The sequence below is a fragment of the Salarias fasciatus genome, chromosome 14 (genome assembly GCF_902148845.1).
Source record: "Salarias fasciatus chromosome 14, fSalaFa1.1, whole genome shotgun sequence".
NCBI lineage: Eukaryota > Metazoa > Chordata > Actinopteri > Blenniiformes > Blenniidae > Salarias > Salarias fasciatus.
In genome coordinates, this window is record NC_043758.1 from 16,124,736 (window position 1) to 16,145,636 (window position 20,901).

The window sequence follows — 20,901 nt, forward strand, 5'->3', positions numbered from 1 at the left end:
ACCACACATGGCATCGCAGCTGTTTAACAGACTGACCAGTGTGCTCCTGAGTGCATACTCCAACAGAAACACACACAATCTGTAAATTTATCGTGTTGATTAAACATTGCCTCAAGTCTCCAGTTTACTCTTATCTTTGACCTTTAAGAAGTTGACAAAGCGATCTTTCAGGAGCTGCTTGATAGGGAAACAAATCTTTTACAGGGTCAGTGTGTGTGTGTGTGTTTGTTGAGCTCCAGGCTGTAGGATTAACCCTCACCGGTGCTCCTATTGATGCCGCATCAACTAAATAGCTTTTTCCCCATAGTCTGTTAAGATTAGCTCCAGTGCCTCATGACCGGAAGTTGGATAAAATGAAGCAGATCACCACTGTGGGTCCTCCACTTACTCTTGCAATGCATCATGGGAGCCACGCAGCCACTGCCTACTGCACCTTGTGGATGGGTTAAATGCGGCCGTCATGTGAAATATAAATGAAATTTCATCCTACACAGAGAACTACATGGTGATTTTTTTCATGACTTTGAAACGCTTCAAAGTGATGAAACATATAAAAACGCCAACAGGATTATGAATGACGTAAAAGAGTCAATGTTGTTTTAACTAATTGTTATTCTTAGGCCCTATTATCTGTTTGTGGATTGCATATTTTAATATATTCAAAATGGTGAGATGAGACTATCATCGGTTCGGACAGAGTTTGCTTTTTCTGCCTGTGTGTGTTTGGGTTTGCTCCCACAGTCCAACAACGTGCACGTGAGGTTAAATGGTCTCTCTAAATTCCTCATTGTTATGTGCCTCTGGTTGTCCTGTCTCTCTGTATTTACTGCTCCCCTGGAGGCCTGCAGTCAGCCAGTCAGCTGAGACTGGATGCAGTGCCGCATTGATGCATTGATGGATGGATGGATGGAAGGATGGTTGAATTTGGCATTTAAGCAATTCCCCTCTGCTATTTATACAATATTTTCTACTTCTCAACTTCTGTTTAGCTTTGTTTGATCACATCTATGAAGAAAATTCCATGTGTTTTTTTTTTTTTTTTTGTATGCACAGATGCCTGATAAGAGCATTCAGTGCTTTTTACGAGAGACATGACTCAGCTCACAGCTGAGTCAGAGATTCAGCTGTGGTGAATAAAAAGAAGGAATGTTGGTGAATAAAAAGAAAGAATGTGTACCAAATGTACCCGAATGAATCATATAAAATGCAATTTTACATGCTTGTCATACAGTGAAAGACTTCTGCCAAAAGAAACTGCGTCTTCATGGTCATCATCCTTCCGACGATGATGGAGATGATGATGAGTGCATGTGATCCTCGTGATATGCATAAACAGTTGTCCCATTGCTGTTTTCTTCATGATAGTGGAGAGATGGACAATTGTGCAAGTTACTGTGCAACAAGAGATGACGTTCTCTCAAGATGACGGGACTCAGCGTCCTTGCATGCTGTGAATAACTCTGTAAATATGTTCCCAAGGCTACACGGGTCCATTTGCGGAAGAGGCAGAGCGGCGTGAGGTGGATGTTAGAGAGATCAGTAGCTCTTCAGTTTTCTCTTTTCTCTGTGTCTGACAGATTCAAATCGAGGCTGTGTGGCCAAGCTGTCCTTCTCCTGTCCTTTGAAGGGACACTACTGTCTGTACGCCAAGTCCAGCTTCAACCTGACCAGCCGGCAGCCTCACCTCTGGATTCACATCATGCTGCTGCGTCTGCAGGTGCTCAGAGAACATGCAGCCACTTGTTATGGGAGACAATGGCGAAACTCCCCATCTGAATTGTTTTTATAATCGCTTCTCTTATAGTGTTTGAAACCACATCATCAGCAGAAGCCCTAAAATTGCATTTTTAAAGCCTAAATTAAAAATGTGTTGATTGTTAAAGATATATTTTTATTTTTATTTTATATAGAAATAAAGATATAAATGTATTTTTAGTCTATATAGAACATTTAGAATCAAGAATTTAACAGAAAACTCTTTTTTTTTTTGTTCTTTTTCCCCCTTTGTGGCCTAATTTTTCCTGTCCTCATCCCATCTGTGTTTCTGCTTCACATTAATTTAACCATTTGTTTGTTCTCCCGCTGTGTTTTTTCATTCTCTCCTCTTCTGACCAGAGTAAGTCCAGTGTCCCACTGTGCACCGGGGACGAGTGCGTCCAGAGACTGGCGTCTCTCTGGGAGAAAACGCAGCTGAAAGGAGCTCACAGCTTCTCCATGGCCATGACGCAGAACGCCACCCCGCACAGGAAGGTAACTGGACTACAGTGCGAGTGTGCTTTCCCGTAAAATCTATCCATCTCCCAGCAGAAAATGAAGTCACTGGCTGTGGGAAAAAAAAAAAAACAATCCAGGGGAGAAACATTTGTTTAAATGTGAAATACATTAGTTGGACATTTTTTGTATACAAGGCCTCCCTTCCACCCGCATACCAGCTTTATGATGTCTGTTTGCATGCGCAGATGTGGGAAAGCCAAAAACCGAAACGTGCCATCTTTATTGGTAGATCTCTGCGAAGATTCTGGTGTGTGGTGTCCCACACACTCTTCTCCATAATGTGACAGTCTAAGTGGTCGTTAGGAAATAATTTGACCCACAGAGAGAATACAGCTGTCACTCGCCTCCCTCTGCACGTGTGCAGGGGCTGCTGTGGTTACCATATGGAGCCCGGACATACCAGCACACACGTGCGCCCACGTGCACACGCCGAGCCTCGTCCGCTCATAAACAAGCACATGTGCACGCATGTTTTTACACAGGACTAACAGATAAAGCAGGCCGATCGAGCAGTTCACGTAACAGGTTTTGTCCCGTGTCTCATGGACTCGCTCATAACCTGAGCTGTAACTCATCTCCTTTCAGTCAGGGTCCCAGCGCGGCTCTAACTACTACTTATTTAAATTTAAACTTAGGAGTTAAAAAGATTTTACTCTTAACAGTATCGAAAAGAGAACAGATTCTCTCTTGACACAGTTTTTCCCCACAGCAGGATAAAGGTCCTATTAAAATGAGTTTCATATGCAGATTGTAATATGAACCTGATTTTTTTATATATATATATATATTATTACAGCTGATATCATGGCGTGTGCTTGAGTTTTCACATGTTTTCGGATGAGTCACTTCAGGCAGCTGTGAGCCAGGTGGCAGAGCGGCCCATCTTAAGGTCTGTGGGCCAAAGTGTGTTTAGACAAGACGCTGTGAACCGTAACTGTCCTCCAGTGGTGAATTTCACTGGACAAGGAGCTTTGAGATGTCTGAATGGATTAAAAAAAAAAAAAGACCTCTGTCGGTAAGGTGCATTCAGTGTGCATTGAACATTTTGACTATTTAATCACACAAGAGCAGACTGTATTGTATTTGTATTGTTGAGTTCAGATCGGGCGGCCGCTGGGCTGTTAGCAGGGCGTGTGCAGCCTGTGATTTCAGCAGCATTTTAAAGCTTTAAGAAAATTCCCCTTCATCAAGATTTGCTAGTTTTTAATGACATTTACTTCATACTCTTAATATGTGAACAGAGTTTTCCACCAGAAAGGGGCAGACAATGTCAGAAAAACACTAAATTGTTGTTACCGCAAAAGCTAATGACCCGCAGCGCCTGACATTAAAAAGCACTTCTTGTGAAACATGTGCAGGGTGTGGCAAACACTATATTTAGTGCAAAATGTTTAAAGTTTGCCTGTTTTTTTTTGCTTGTGAGCAAGCCATAAACGAAGACGGTTTCGACCTCTCTTTCCCTGCATTTCCTTCATACCCCTCTCTTTTCATCAGGCCCGCAGTTTCAATCCCATCGCCGTCAGCCAATCAGAAACACATGTCGCTGACAACAGGAGAAGAGATGTAAAGAGAGCTAAAGCTGTTACATATATGAGATAGGAAAGGTTGCCAATTATATCAGTACCAACAGGGAGATTTAAAGGGAGACTACAGGACTTTATGGGGCTTCGGCGATTTAGGAGAGACTTATGTCTGGCTTCCGACAAGTCGGTCCAGTCCTTTTATGACGGGGAGAAAATGGAAAGCCGGTGGGAGAGAGAGGATGAGAAGGAGGGAAAAGGTAGAAGTGAGATCTAAAGGAGGACCGGCCCGAGAAAGAGATGACGGTTCAAGCTTTAAAGGTTGGAAATGGTTAAAAACCGAGTTCAGACGTAACGAGTGGAGAGAGCTGTGCCATCACTGCATTTATCACGAGAAAAGCCTGTGACAAGCAGGAAGGCGGGGGCGGCCGGAGTGGAGGGCATTCAGGAGAAAACAGGCACAAACACACAGACGTGATTAAAAAGAAAAACTCAGAGAAAAGAGGAAGGTTGGGATGTACTGAGGACATCAGTTAAAAAAAGAATGTGAGCCTGAGTCGACGGGTTGGAGATACAGACGTTTGTGACGGATTAAAGAGCAGAGAAGAGAGAGAGAGAGAGAGAACGACGGCGTGAAGGGCAGAGGAGACACAATGGATGCATGATGAGATGCAGGTGGAGAAAGACGAAAGGAAGGAGGAGGAGGAGAAGATCAGAAAGAGCAGGAAGGTGGAAAGCTTGTTGAAACAAAAGTGTGGATTATAAAAGATTATCTTCCATAGCAAAGGAACAAACATGGAGATTGTGATGAATTGCTGTGAAATTTGAATTAGAGGGCCGATTTTCAAACAAGGTGAAGAAAAAAAAAAACGAAGGAAAGGAACTCTGCTTGAGCAACATCGAAATACTGAGAGGTCAGGCCTGGAACACAGGTTTCACTTCTTTTCTTCACTTATCCCCGAGCCAGAGCGCTTGTTGATACAACGGAGGAGAAGATAAAGCTTAATGGAGGGAGAGGAGCGAGGAAGGCAGGAGATAACGCAGCGCTCAAGACGGTGATCGGATAAAGATGTTTGTGGACGAAAACCGAAATGAGGGGATGGGCTGTTGATGTCAGGACCCCTGCCGTACGGCGAAGCCCACACCTGAAGATGAATGTGCTCAGAGACAGAAGTCTGGTTCTGGTTTATTGTCTTATTTCACCCTGTTGTCTGCGCTCACCTCCTCTTCAGTTCATACCTAATGAAGTACAGACACTTTCATCTGTGGGTTTTCAGGTGTCTGAACTCCACTTCAGCGTTGTTTTTACTTTGTTCATTTCAGACTCGACCTGGAGAAAACCCATACATGCACTGGGAGAACATGCAAACTTCTCACAGAAAAGCCCTCAAGCAGACTCTTACATGCTGTAGCTGTGAAGTGAGCGCTAACCACTCCACCCTCTGTTGTAATCAACTACATGAACGTTTTTTTTTTTCCCTCCATCTTGATGTGATTATAATCCAAAAGCTCTGATAAAGAGAGTGAGGCAGAGATGGAGGTGAGAGAGGGGCACCTATTGGAAGGGGTTACACGAGGATAGACGGATTGAATTGACATAATCCAGCCTTTGTTTCCTTCATTGGATCCACCTTTCTGTCCCTGATGAATCGAGCACGGGGTCGAGTTTGACTCTCCAGGCTGTTTGTCACAGTGACCTACATGATCATTCCATCCATATGTCTGCGCACCAGAGCCCACCGGCGCCACTGAGGATGTAGACACACACACACACACACACACACACACACACACACACACACACACACACACTCATACAGTAGACAAGTTTCCTGTTATTGAACACCAGAGGCAAATTTGTGCCATCTTACTCACTTTTCCTTGCTGGTGATTCATTTCTGATGGTGTTATGTAGCAGATTTAGACTTTTACACACTCCTACCGACTGTTGCTCAACATGTGACTCACAGACTCTTATTATATTCCTGCCTCCTTTTTTTCTCTCTCTTTGTTGCTTTTTAGACTTTCTGCTTTGTAATCGGTGAACATCTTTTGTAGATGCCTCAGCTTTTGATCAGGCAGAAAATTCAAGCAAGCGTCCTCTTCCTGTTGTCTGTGAAAGCCAGAACCGGACGGAGGATATCTGCAGAGTACAGAGTGATTCAGCAGGACTCGGTGGGAGGTAGAGAGTCCTGCTTGTTAGCACCAAGGCGCAACATTCAGTTCAAGTAGCATCATCATTAATCAGCTGAACGTGACTAATTGTTTTTTGAAACACAGTCAACCATCACTTGATGTTAAAGCTAAAAGAATGAAGGTTATTATGAGCCATTATAAAGAAATTTGATGGAATAATGTGACAGTGGCAAGCTGTGAAAGGTTGGATCTTTCATAGAGCAAGGGTTCTTGCCATTAGAAAGATATTTATGGCTGAAGCAACCGTCAACATTGTCAGCAAACGTATATTTAACATTTATTTAATTGAGGAAACTGTCATTTGAGATTAAAAATCTCTTTTTCAAGCGAGTCCTTTTCAAGAAAAGTGACTGTTGCAACTAAGAAATGTACTTAAATATATTTTGACATGAAAGCTTGTGCTACATGTTGACACCAGAATAAACAATAATGAAAGCGACGGTTATTTAACGCTGCGTTCGGGTGGAGTTCATTCATACAGTCCTTTGACGAAGACAACACTCCTGCTTCTGTTTCTGATTTATCAAGATGGAACCTTGTAATAACTTTTTTTACTTAATGAGTAGTCTTTTTATCTAACCTGTACTTTGAGAGACAGGTCCATTATTCCTGTGTTCTTAGACTGCAGAGAGGAAAAGGAAACATTTCCTACATGCTCCTTCACACGCTGGCCAGTGCTCATGATGCTCAGCAGATATTCTTATGTAAGATCCGAGGAGTTTCTCTCATTGGGGAAATGTTCTGTCATATTGACGACATGAGGATGTAGTGAGATGTGACATCAGTCACTTGTTTGTGTTAGAAACGGTTCACAGTTCAAGCTCACAGTTTATAGTTGACTCCTTTGTTTCTTATCAGAGCCAGAAGCCGAGTGATGCTAACAGGGCCGATATTGTAGTCGAGTACAAACAATAAATGATCTAATATTGCTGTGTGGATCTTATTAGTGTAACTCTGTAATCACAAACACATTGGAGCTGCATGTCTGCAGGGGGGGGGGAGGGAAAAAAACGATCAGTTTATTCACTGAAGAGAAACTCAAGAAGTCGGAGATGTTGGAGCAGTGAGCTCCACTGGCTTTAGAGCCTTCTGTGTTTTCTTATCTTATTTGTTATGTTACCAGCTCCATCAGTGGAGAGCCGTATGTAGGACTGACACAGGAGACGCTCTTCACCACAGATCCACTAAACCACTGAAATTTCCTGAAAATATAGATCTGTAGAGGGGGAATATTTAAATTGAATGCTGGGGGGAAAAAAGTCAATTTCTCAACAGCTGTTGTATGTTTATTAGCATTAATAATAATCATTAGTTTAAATACCTATTTTATGCAATTACCACAAATTAGAGTCATTGATCAGCAGGCATGCTTTAGCACATGGAAAACATAGAAACTCTGTAGAGAAAGCCCAGAAGTCCACCGGACTGTTGTTGCTACATCTACTCTTTACAAATAATAAAATTTGATTTGTCATGAGGTAAAGTGACTTTCAGTCCAATCAAAACTACAGATTTTTCACCCCCGTCGGAGAAGTAAAACATTTGTACTGTCCTGGAAATAAAAAACATTCAGGAAAACAGCATGTATATACTGCTGGATATTATTTTAGCAAGGTTTTTTTTTATGCATGAATATCCCCTTTAACCATTTGAAAATTATTAAAATGGACAAAAATATATTTTGTTGTTCCATCATACAATATTTAGAGTATTTAAGTATACAGTGTGCACCTGCTGCAAATATCATGGGTTAAACCTTTCCATGTGGAATTTGCATGTTCTCCCCTTGCATAGTGCCTCAACTTGATAAGGTGGCATTGAAGACAGATACATTGTTCATTTTTTGTGCACTTTTTGAAGAATACAACATACAGCATGGTAATATGTGAACCTGTGTTCTGCATTACCAGTTTTTATTGTCTTATGTTCCCAGCACAAGCATGCTCGCTAGTTATGTTGCTAAAAATGACTCGCTCACAATTCCATTGTGCAACAGTTTCTCTCAGAAGATAAAAAGCCGGAGGTTAACACAGCATCAGCGTTAGTTTGTCTTCTATTTCCTGTTGCTGCAGTAATGATGAATGGAATGATTTCCATCCTATTAAGGCACTAAAGAAGCCTCAAAATGAAATTAATGTGTACTTTTTACATGGACAAAACCCCTGCTGCTACAGTGACGAAGGAAAAACGTATCACGCTTGATATTTGAAAGGAGTGTCTGTCACGATATTCATGCAAAATCCTTCCATTTACTAAAGTTTTCCTCATGATGTAAAACTATGTATTGCATTATTTTTCAGTATAGCTTTACAGAAGGAAGAGTAAAGCAGCATGAGCTACTCTGCTGCTGTTCATTCTTTATCACCCATAATTTTTGCCTTTCATATCTTGTCTGGATTCTGCATTAATCATGCTGTGGATTACTCTGTCGTGCAGCGCGTGTCTCCTGAGGATACCTCGTCCGTCCCTTTCGCCCTCTGAGAATATTAATGTTGGTGTAAACCCCCAGTCGGGCCGTCTCGCTGAGTCACACATGGTCCTGGTTTATCTGCATCCGCATGCAAATCCTTTTCACCTCAGTTTTTTTTTCCTTGGAACAACACAGAGAAAGCTCTGTCATATGAACAAATCTGAACGGACCCCCACTGATTCAGTCACATTTATGTTAATGACCTGTTCAGTGTGTGTCCTGAAATGAGAGTTTATGTTTCAGGTCCACATGTGAGGGAAAAAAGAAAAAGAAAAAACTCTTACATCAACATCCTCGCTCATTAACATCCAGACGAAGAGGTCAAAAGGTCCAACTAACTAGCAGCTTAGCTCACCACCGCTACCTGTTTTTCTTCCATTTGGCTCCGTCTGCACGTTTCAAGTGAGCTTAACTGTGATGAAAAATATTTCTTGCTCGCTTCAAAGGATCATCTCAGAGATCAGTGAAAGAGAAATGATGAGGAGGTGTTTTTTATCTGAACCAAATCAAATCAATCATCTGAATGTGTACATCGGAATAATTTCCTAGCAGGTCATATCAACACTGTAGCGTCAGCATGGGCTTATACACACACACACAGGAGGAAATCTGCTCCTCTGTCATAAAGACTAATGACAGTAATCCATCATCTCCTTGTTTTTCCTCCAAACCGACATGAGATAAATATGCATTATCTCAAGGGTTTCAGTGTCACCGGAGTGTGTTTGTGTGTATTTAAAGAGAAGTATAATTCTTACCATGTGGAAGAGGTCTTTAGGGATTTTTAATGGGGGTCTGGGTTTCCACTGCTTTCTGTTCTGACACTGCTGTTTTCTGTGTGCAGCAGTCCGTGCTTGCAATGTCAAGCTTTCAAGAAGGTGCCTCCTAATCTTGATTCATGGTTTCCACATCCACGCATGCTCCGTATCGGGCAGTGTTGCAACAATTGAGAAAGGCTGGATATTCCTTATTCCTGTAGCGGTTATGTGTAGACTGGCCTGCAAAGCTCTGCACACGGCTGAAGTCTGCCTCCGAGGTACAGTGGGATGCATTGCATAATTCCGCTATCAGCTCTTTCAATTAGCAAATCCTGCAGCTAATCCTGCAGCTAATTCAGCAACTCCAGTGAAACGGTTTCATTTTTCTGGAGGGGTTCTCGTATAGTTGGTTTGGAAAATTTCAGAGTTCATTAGGAGCAGACAGATAACATTATTACTGTATGGATGAAGCTTTAAAATAAGCTTTGGTGCAACTCCATAAGTGGAAAAACGATAATAACCTTGATATTTCGAAATTTCCCTGCAAGAACTTTTGCTTTTTTGTGGATGCCAAGCCCAGTTTGGAATGAGGTCTGCTGTCTTTTATCAAGATATATGACGAAATATGACTTATCAAGGGATTACAACTAAATATGAGCAGACATAATCTATTTTACAGTGATATTTTTAAAGCAGGGACACTGATTGGCTCCTGAAAATCATGGGAAGAAACGTGATTTCTCCAAACCAGTGATTAGAAAAGGACCTTTTCTAATCATTTTATGCATGAAATTCAATATGATACTTTTAATAAAGATTTGCTATCAATCATGAACAACTAATGGTAATTACTTGTATCTTCAAAAAGTGACAACTTTATGTGTGTCCCTGTGTCTTCAGGATCTGGACAATCTGCAGATCCAGCTGGAGGAAGTGCGCTTCTTTGACCTGTTTGGATACAGCGAGGAGGAAGGAGGCTGGCTCTGCTTCATGTGCAACAATCCAGAGAAAGCCACAGGTACACACACACACACACACACACACACACACACACACACACAAACGCAGAGGAGACGTGGGCGTAATGAAAGGATGAGCCGGTATTATCGAAAAATTGGTCCCTTCTCCTTCTCCAAACAGCTCTGTGTACGTCGGCCCTCGTTCTTATCACTGCCATCAAATTACTCACCTAATCCCGCCGCGGTTTTCCCTGAATTGCTGCTTGAACCATTTTCTTCTCTAAACAAAGCAATTAGCCAGTACAGTTGGTCGCTAAACATTACTTTCTTCCATCCCGTCGTCTCGCCACCTCTCTGGGACGCGTCTTGGGGGGGATTTTTACTTGATATGCCTTCAAGGGAAATAATCTTTTCCCAGAACAGAACCAAGTGAAGCAAAGAGGAGCTCTTATTAAACTGCTTCCAGCCTGATTTCAGTGTTGTGAAGGGTCACTGGAAGCTCTCACTCTCTGCCGTTATGGATCAGATCACTTCGGACCTGCAGTGGAGTAAGATTTGGCGTAAAGAACAAATCCAAAAGTCACATTCAGTGCGCTATTATTAAACATACTGCATCAGAAAGCCTCAAGAATATGACATCTGTCTTGTTTTTTGAGGACAAGACATTGTCAGGAATAATGTTGTTGTGAGGCCCATGTGCAAACCCCTAACCCTCTGCCCCTGGCATCTGTAATTCTATTTAAAGCACTTATACACAATTGCAGTTGTAGTTGATAATAAATCAGACGGGTTTTCAGGAAGCTGGAGAGAAGGAAAACATATTTCTGATTTGCAGCCTCTTTATTGTACGTTTTTCCACAAAAAACAGCGTGTAGCTGAGTAAATTTACTCGTACTGTATTTTTAAATCAGGAGCTGACAGTGAACCAGTGAAAGAGTAAATATTGGGCTTTAAGTCTACATCTTTCTCTTTGTTTGATGTTTGGGACAGATGTGTTATGATGAAGAAGCACAGACGAGAAAAAAAAAAAAAGGTTAAAGTGAAAGGAACCCGGCTTCCAGTGAAGAAGAAAGTGAAATGTCCCTAACAAGCAGCTTTTAAAGCTTCCTCTCCATACATGGCCACGCTGTTTTCAGACTCTGCCGTTTGATGACTGGTAATGAGAAGTCAGCAGGTATTTCCCAGAAAGTAATGGCCGGGAGCAGGAGGATGTTTGTTGGTGGAAGGAAGCAGGCATACCGGGCGCAGTTAAAATTTAGTGTGTGCATATGTGTGTGTCTTCATTTGCTCTGGAGAGAGAAAAGTTCAAATTCTTGATGATTACCTCACCAGTACTTAGCAGATTTCTGTTTATAATATTTTTTATAGGGAATTAAAAACAACATGCCACATTAGCACAACAGAAAACTAACTTTTCCCTCATTTTATTAATGGAACCCATGTCTGCATGTTTGCACACGTTTGATGTTGATTGGCATGCTGCTGCTGCAAGGGTCAGTGGAAATGTCAACAATGTTGTCTGCATAATTATGTGATAAATTGTGCACATGCACAAATGTGTGGGGCTGCAAGCAAACTGAGCTCAGAAGATTAGCTTTTTGTATGTATGTTAAGATGGTGATGATGAATAGTGTAGCGCTGCTGCTGGACACAAGGGCCCTGATTTACTGAGATTTTGCATAAAGCTTGCTAAATTACATGCTTACACACATTGATTGCATCTTCAACATGCATGCATGATTTGCTAAGAATAACACCGCGAGTGTTCAAATGAGGGTTTTTGCATCCATTAGAGCCTTTTGACCCGAGATCAAGCTGCTGGAAATTGAACCATTTCCATGTTCATTCGCTCATGGTCGCCATGATTAAGACCTAAAATGTGAAGTTGGATGTGTAAGTTTAGGAAGTCATGGAATAAATCATAAATATGAAGTGGGGATGGGGGGGGGGGGGGGGGGGGTTAAAGTATAGACAATAGCTTGCATTAAAGTCAGAACAGAAAAGTCATAGTGAGTCAGCTCAGAAAATATATCTCACCATAACGGCAGCATCTCTGCTGAAGGGCGAGTCAGTTTAGCACCTTTTCAATCTCAGTAAAAACAGAGAAAAGAACAATGCAAGCATTAACAGAGGTAGTAAATCAAATTGTACATGGTACATTAACCTTTTCGGATATACTTGAACACACTCCTGATATTCCACATTCACGAAGGCCAGTCCTCCTTCAAGCGTCCCGTTAGTACATCAGCTTCCACACGTCTGTGCATGCAATATCATGTTTCTGCAGGTTTTTATATCGTGCAAAACTTTAGTGGATCGGGCCCCTAGTGTGACAGAAGCAACGGCTGCACAAATGTCCTTTGGCATCATGTGCTGTATTTGTTGGAGGTTTTCTTCCAGTGATGAAGTCCAGCTGCTGTGAATCTGCTTTTCCTGAAGCACTCCTGCTTTGACTCACACAGTCACACACTGGGCAAGTTCGCAGATCGACCTCAACTGTACGATCAGTGATTACACATGACTCATTGGAGAAGACGGACATTTTCGTCTTGGAGGTATGCTTTGTAGTACAGGACAAATGTAGACACATTACTATCCCTTAGCCTGCCACTTTAACCAAATCCAGCACTTAAGTGCAACATAGATTTATCGCTACAAACAAGTATTTCATACTGAAGTGTTGAGAAAAAATGGTCTTAATGTATGGCTGAATAAGAATGTAATCTAAATGTATTTTCATCAAAGCGATGCCGTATTGAATAATATCAGATTTGCATCTGAGAGCTGTCAAAACTTCACACTTCCAATGAAAGTCTTTCAGTTTAAAGGTGCCTTGATGCCTTTGTCCCACCGTCTTCCAGTTACACCTTCAGCAAATACTTTTTAAGATGGATCAATAACACTTGCATTTCCACCCTGCCATTCTGACAGAAGCCCAATGCATGGGAAAACTCTCCTCATCTATAAATGTATGTCAGTTTAACCTAGAAAATGATTCAGGGTGACCTGAGTCAACGAAAAGCCTCATTAAGGTGGAATCTTTTAGTCTCCTGAACCAAAACTGTGAGCTGGGTTCATGTGAGAGCTCAGGTCTTTGCCTCCTAACCTGTTTTTGAAAACTCTTCAAGCCTCAAACAAGCCAGCGCTGTGAGTGCAAAGTGCTTGTTGGATACTTGCATCTTATTCTTTGCGGGATATGATGGATTTTGGAACTTAACATCAGATGTGTTCATCAGAAGAAGCCATAATAAGACACTTAGTTTAGAAAGCACTGGTCTATTTAAATTGAAACTGTGATCATTTAATGAGCATTAAGCAACACTGAAACAACATTTTCTCAACCTCTGAACATCTTTAGCCTAAAAAGGAAAACCTCTGTAATGGAACGGTTCAGACTTACATTTCTTCACTGGTTTCACTGTTTCCATTGTACGTCTGTGTTTAAATAAACCAGTCCTGATGGTAAAGTAAATGTTAATGTATGAGTGTGTCTAAGTCAACTTAAAGCCGTTTCCCTGTTTTCTGCATTTATTTTGTTATCCTGCCATCACCCCTCGTTATAGTTCTGTCTCTTACTGTTTATTGCTTCTGTCAAGAGCATTGCAGACCAGAATAGTCCTCTGGAACTAATGGAGGCTTAAATCCCCCCCTTGAAGCCTTGTTCTACGAGTTGAATCCTCTCTGATGCAGCCACATGTTTAGTCGTGTCAATATTAGAAGGAAAAAATGAGCAAACTTTGCCATGGTTGTGTAATTGTGATTTTTGACTGATGCAGACTGCTCCATTTAACTTTTTAGAAACAACCAAAGGAACTCTCAGTCACAAAGCATGCAACAGTGTAGAAGTGTAGAGCCTGAGTTCCAATGATATTGAAGTAATTATCACAGCCTAAGTGACAAATTACATTTCCAAATAGAAGCTCCACAGAGGGTGAGACTACAGGGACGCCTTGTTTAATTAATATAATTAGGCTTTTTCATATAGTTAAAAAAAAGTTTTTGCTTATAAGAGGTCTTTGTGTCCCAATACTGTGAAGTTCAGTCGGATTCACTTTTTTTTTTTTTTTTAAATTTTTGAAATGTTTACTAAACATCACACATTATAGTTCCTCATCAATTCAGGTGGAATTGACATTTAGACATCTCATATGAAATCAGGGGTATCACACTTCTGTTCGGGGTGTCACATTTGAGAGAGAGAGAGGTGCAGGGAGGAGGACCCATGAAGCCGGACACTGCCGGAGAAGCAGGAGTCTGCCACAGATTCAGGCCCAAAGTCCCAGAAAACACAGCGCTGACACAGCCGAGGGCAGAAACACGCAAACCGACACAAAGTATGAAGACAAGACGATATGACGACCAGAACACAGCCACAGAGCCCCTTATAGGCCCGCAGCAGCAGGTGATGGCAATCACACAATCAGCCACAGGTGAAACGACATCAGGGTCGGGAACAACGATCAACATGAGAAACACAGAAACGCCACAAAGACAAAAATATGAACCATGACTCAGGGCCCACGCATCTCCTATAAAATAATAGCATAAATAATGTGAAATAAAAATGTTTGTAAGAGCACATTTCGAAAGCATATATTTATTTTGTCATCTTATTACCAACTTGAACATCTAAAAGCCAGTTTTGGTCCACAGGCCCTATGTTGGACACCCTTGATTAGATGGAGTCTGACTCTGAGCTGAGTGCACCGTTCTTTATTGTTCCCATTCCTCCAAGTCATCGAATCATCGTCACCTGATTCTGCACACACACACACACACACACACACACACACACACACACACACACACACACACACACACACACACACACACACACACACACTTCTGCCTGGCCAGTATAAACAGCACTCTGGCCAGATGAATGAAGTTCCTCCAGCTCTGCTGCTCAGAACGAACCATTAAAGTCAGTTAAAGAGCTGAATGAGTGTCAGAACTGGACGGCTCGCTCCGCTCTCACATTCATGCCAGCCTCTCTTCGTCTCAGGAGGAATCAAGAAGAGGCATGAAAGAGTTTTGCCTCTGACACTGTGTTTATAAAGCATCTGTGTCCTTTCGGCTCCGGACAGGACTCACGCTGTCCTGTCATAATGCGAGATGTGGATAGTTTTATCAGAACAGACAGTTTCCAATAAATAAGAAAACTGCTTCAAATAAAAAACACACAAATTTTAAGTGAAAAGATATGTTTTAAAACTTTGACATACTTTGAAGCTCCCATTTGATTTTGCAATGGTAATGTTAGTTTCATGTTTTTTACAGAGTGGGGCAGTTTTGGAGCAAATCTTGAAAGCACTGAATGTTGAAAAAGTAATTGTTGCATTCCAAAAATTGGAAGATATGATGCTCTTTCAATCATTTTAATGTTTTGATTTAAAGAGAAAAAATAATTTGAAGTGTTTAAGTTTGTACTTTGTATTAAGCATAGTAAAACTGTGTGTGTATGCCAAAAGGCGCTGCCTGGTAGGAAGAGTTTGTGAATCGCTGCATTAATCGAACTCCAAAACATGTTTCCTTAAAAAAAAAAAAAACAATATTTTAATCAGGAAGGATGGTGCTCATAGTGTTGTTATATAAACACCTTAAAGACTCTACAGTAATAAATACTCGCCCAAACACACATGCACACTTACACACATGCACGTTGTGGGGCCCAATCCTTACCATATAAATATCCGAACCCCTTCGTCTAACCTCAAGCATGTCTTGGCGTCTTAACCCTGACCGGACCGTGTAACGTTAGCCTTTAAGCCCCAGCTTCGCCCTTATACACATTTCAGAGATTGTGGGAAATGGTATCTCGGTACACTGAACTCCACCGCTGTCCAGTGCTCCATTGTTTCAGTCTCCACAAAAAGAGTAAGAGTACGACACGTTTAGAGCCGTTATGCAAAAAAAGCTGAGCTATGTTGTGTAACTCATCAAATTCGTCGCAGTTCAGTGAATGTGACGATGTTTGAGATGACCAGACAAACACGGACCTGAACTTAGGTTAATTATGTTTCCTTGAATGTCATTTGTCTGCAGCAGTTTTCTTTGGGCCTCATATCTAAACTTTCCTTTGTGTTTGATCAGTGATGCTTCTCTGACCTTCACAGCCTGATTGTCCTGTCACAGAGTAGCCTGCTACATGATATGAAGAACGCTCAACTTTGTTTTAATTGAAAATATATAGAACAAACATAACCATGTATTATTTGGCACAGTGAACAATACATCAGACTTTGGTGCAAGATTCAAATTTTGGACTGATACACAGTACACAAATATATGTGTCAGTTTTCTGGCGGCAGCTTATTCCTGAATCATACACTTGATTATTTTGTGGCCATTATGCTGTAGGTTGACCGAAAATGAAACCAGTGACCCAAACATCTGGAACACACTCCAACACTCAGATTTAACTTAAAGTATTTTTAGTAATGTCAATAAAAACTCTGCAGTTTTAGTGGATGTTGTGAGCCTCCACATGGGAATAGACAAAATGGATTAAACTCGTAAAATTTAACCTTTTTTCTGTTTTACGGAACACAGATGCAGATTTTTTTTTTCCCGACGTGAACGCATTCACAGGAAAGTTGTTTCTATTTTACACACTGTGATCGTCTTGAGCTGTAACAATAAATATGGGTCATTATCTGCTCACATGTTTAAATAGCACAGATCATTAACGCCTTTTTGAAACATTTGAACATGTTGTTCACCGGGATGAAATCAGTCATGAAGGAAAGCCCACGGCTAAAAGTGAGGGCCAGAAAGTGAGAAAAAAACCCTCCTCTGGAGGCAGCCGGGTCGATCTGAAAGCCGTCCAGCTGAATCCAGTACATGAGGTCAGGTTACAGTAAATGACAGGACTGACTCAACTCATCTCCCTCAAACAAATGGAGCAAACAGACATCAGGTCCAGAGAAATTTAGATTTGAAACATCTCACTTTCATGTGACCCATTTTTTTTCTCCTGCTCTCATTATAAATATGGCAGTTTGCAGATTATTCGTACGTGTACTGCTCGTGTTACAAGCTGCATCCCGCCAACATTTCACTTTATAATGCTTTATATTGCGGTTCCATAATGAAAACTTGCTGACTTGGCCTTAGCGACTCAGGTTATACACACACACACACACACACACACACACACACACACACACACACACACACATCCACGGAACTGGTCTCATGTTTTAATGGGGAGGAGAGGGGAGGGAAAGGTGAAGTGTTTTCCACGGTGGAGGCCAGAGTGGAGCCGGTGGTTACTGCAACTTTTCAATACTTTATGGTATACTGCTGAGTTTTTAACTACAGGAATGTCTTTGAAGTGTGTGTTAATGAGTGGAGGCGCGCATGTGTGTGTGTGTGTATGCACGCACATGCCAGGTTCAACAAGTCTCCCTGAAAGGTGACGGCGTGCCACCTCCTGATCGCCATCGAGGATGGGCGAAGCGGCAGAAACAGGAGGGGAGAAAATTAAAAACAACCTCAGTGAACTCCAAACTTTTTACCGTACCGTATATACACCCTATCTGTGATGTCCCTCCATATGTATTTGCTCACACTGAGAAATTGGAAAACCCCAAGTAAAACTCATTGCAGCATCGCTCTGGAAAGACACCCTGGACAGAAATACTCACCTTCAGGAATTATGCTGCGAATCCTGGAGACTTACTGGCGAAAGAGAGACATCATCCAACATGTGGTGAAGGGACGGCACTGCGTCAGGAAGTTTTGAGGTGATGAAATTTTGCATAGATTACTTAAGACAGCATCTCTCAGAGGTGCTGTTAGGAATTCTAGTTATTTCATCAGGCATGGTTAAAAAGATGTCAGCTAGTATACATGGTTAATGACCAGGGTTAATCATTTTGATATAAACCCATTAAATTGTTCAGCCAAAGCTTACATTTCCTGTCATTTAAATCTTCACAGTTCAACATTTAATATTTGTTCCCAGCACCACTGAACCTGTTTTCTTTTTTTGGTCCCATCTGCGATAAAACAGGTTTCAGTATTTATTTAACTCATTATATTTTTTAGTTGTGTGCAGGCTTATTGTGGGTTTGTCCGTCTGTTAAGGTTTTATTTTTCCCAAATCAGAAACAGTAGCCAAAATAAAATATGTGAGTTTTCAGGGTCCATCAGGCTCATTCCAGGCTTCAGTAAGACACTGGGAAAAGTACTCCATGACTATTTTTACTCTTTATTATCAAACATAGTCAGTCAAGGATCTTGTTTGTACCACTGTTGTCATTCAGGGGACATATTGGGTCTCAGTTTCTCCCAACATGGCAGCTGTTTCCATGATGTGTGAATGATCATGTAAAACATGTTGAGATATCGAAGTCGCAAAAAATCCCTTTAGAAGTAAAATGCATTAATCTCGAGCCAGTCCTACTCTGATGTGAGCTTGACAACTTGTTGTGACACACACTCGCACTCACACACAGTAAAAAAAAAACAAGTAAATTGACAAGCACGACTCCAAAAGCATGTGTCTTTTTATATTTTTATACCTGAGGGTGGAATCTGACGGGAACAGCTGTTTCTGGTAATGATTTGGGTTGGACGACTGACTCCTGTCATAGTTTCGAAATTCCTGTCACTCCAGCGATGCTGTAAATTAAGATCAATCGCTGTTGTCGGATTTCTTACTACTATTAAAAAGTGTGAAGTGTGACCACATGTGCGACCCTGCGGTAAAATGGTCAATAAACTGCTCAAAAAACCTGGTAGCTGACAAAAATCTCAGCATTTTGATTAAACAGATGTCCTTAAGGCTTGGCCAGGAGTTCCTGTGTGTTTTTGGTCGCCGTCTTTGTCTGACATGAGTGTGTCTTTATTGAGAGGCTGTGAACCGGAGCGGTCACCCGGGGCTTGCAACAAATCAAGCGATCACTTTCCAGGTGTTGACTTCAAAGCTGAGGGACGAGGCACGGTGATTTACAGAGCTTTGAAACGGGAAATATTTGCTGAATGATGAAAAGCTGCTTCCATACAGGGATGACGTTTCCATTCTGTTCGCTCTCGAACATGTAAATGGCTTTGCAGGATTTTCAACACATAAATTTAATGTTGTTGGAGAGAACAGGTGAAGGACTTTAATTGTCACATTAGCAAGAGAAGTATGTTGGTTTCACTGTCAGGGTAATGCTGGGTTCATTCTCCAAAAGTGCTCAGGGAGAAGTTCTGATGTTATTAAATACAGTTAACAGCACTTGAAAAGTGCTTTTTTTCAAATAGTCATGTATGTTTGTCGTTCTGTTGTTCTCCTTTGCTCCTGTCATATTTACCACAGCCAACAGGGGGCCCCAGTTTCCAGATGTGCATCATTTTAAACAAAAAAAAAACAGGCCTTCGCTTCAGAACTTACGGTGGAAACCTGTCACTGTGGGAGCTGTGGACTAGAGATGTTTGATCTTCATACGTTTTATCGCATCTTTTGGATGCACTAAAACTACGTTTTGATGCTGTCTGTTTTACCATATGCTGAGTTTTTATTCAAAAGCTGTTTTGATGTGTAAATGTATTTTGACACTAAACAGACTGAACTTACCCTTCAAAGGTTGACTGTTCTGTCCACCTGTACATTACGTACTGGCTTCACATTGACTGCTTTTGACTGTATTTGGTATTTTTCTTCTCTTGTATTTTCTGAAAATTTGGGCTGGAAGGACTTTCTTACTCAGACTGTTTTTTTATTTTTTTATTTTTTACACAAATTAAGTACTTTTCTTTCTTCATTCATAAAATGTGGAACAACACACAAAAAACACTTTTTTTTTTTTTCTTATGTCCCTCATCACTTGATATCCCTGAAGCAGGAATCAGTCGTGCAGAGCATATTTACCACTGAGTAATGCTTTGGACTGACTTTTATTATTGTTACCATTTCAACTAATAATCTGTTTTGAATGAATTCACCGTGTAATCTTTAAAGTGTCAAAACATACAATCAGAAGATTTCACACCATCAAATAAACTCTTCAAAATGTTGTCAAACGTCGTCTGACCGATTTCAAGAAACTAAAAATATTTCATTTACAATAACGTGAACCGGGACAGCAGCCAAGGAGATCTTCTTTCCTCTCTGTGTTCTCCTGATAAATGTGTCTGATGACCTTTAACAGTTTGTTTTTGGTGACGGGCATCTCTGAGTCATCGGTGCAGCACACACACACACACACACACACCCACAAACTGATTGGACTGCAGCAATCTCTGGACAGCTTGACTCAGCATTGTGGATACAAAGAGTTACTCTGTTCGATCATCAACATCTGAAGTTCAGGTTTACTGACTACTAATGTGAGCATGCCAAAAACATCTAACCTTGAATTAATAGCCCTCACTAGAGTGTGTAGTCATTGTTACTGCTGTGGATATGGAAAATTCATGTATGACGTTTTTTTTTTTAAGGCATAACAAAAGATGCTGTTCACTCCCATGTACAAAAATACACACACAAAAGTCCTGAGACCGATCTGAACTCATCTGCGGGACAAAAACAGTGAGACAAAAAAGCCCTGGGTAATCTTAACTTAACAAGTCACTGGGACTCATTGTGAATGAATGAGATCACATTTGTTTCCAATCAGGCACAGTCGTGCAAAAAGCAGCTCCAAAGGATGGAAATAAAAGCAGAGGAAATAACTCAGCTAAACTTTATGGGGATGTTTGGCTGGTTAATGATGTGAGTGTTTGATCGGTGG

At 41.2% G+C, this 20,901-nt stretch overlaps 1 protein-coding gene across 1 annotated transcript in view; it reads left to right on the forward strand.

Annotated features, from left to right (window-relative positions):
* veph1 (ventricular zone expressed PH domain-containing 1) overlaps positions 1-20,901 on the forward strand; it is an 80,891-nt gene that overhangs the window by 55,551 nt on the left and 4,439 nt on the right. Inside the window, exons 10-12 of the mRNA XM_030107847.1 lie at positions 1,578-1,717; positions 2,116-2,250; positions 10,119-10,236. Of these exons, the coding sequence (XP_029963707.1) occupies positions 1,578-1,717; positions 2,116-2,250; positions 10,119-10,236 (393 nt within the window). The remainder of the gene's footprint in view (positions 1-1,577; positions 1,718-2,115; positions 2,251-10,118; positions 10,237-20,901) is intronic.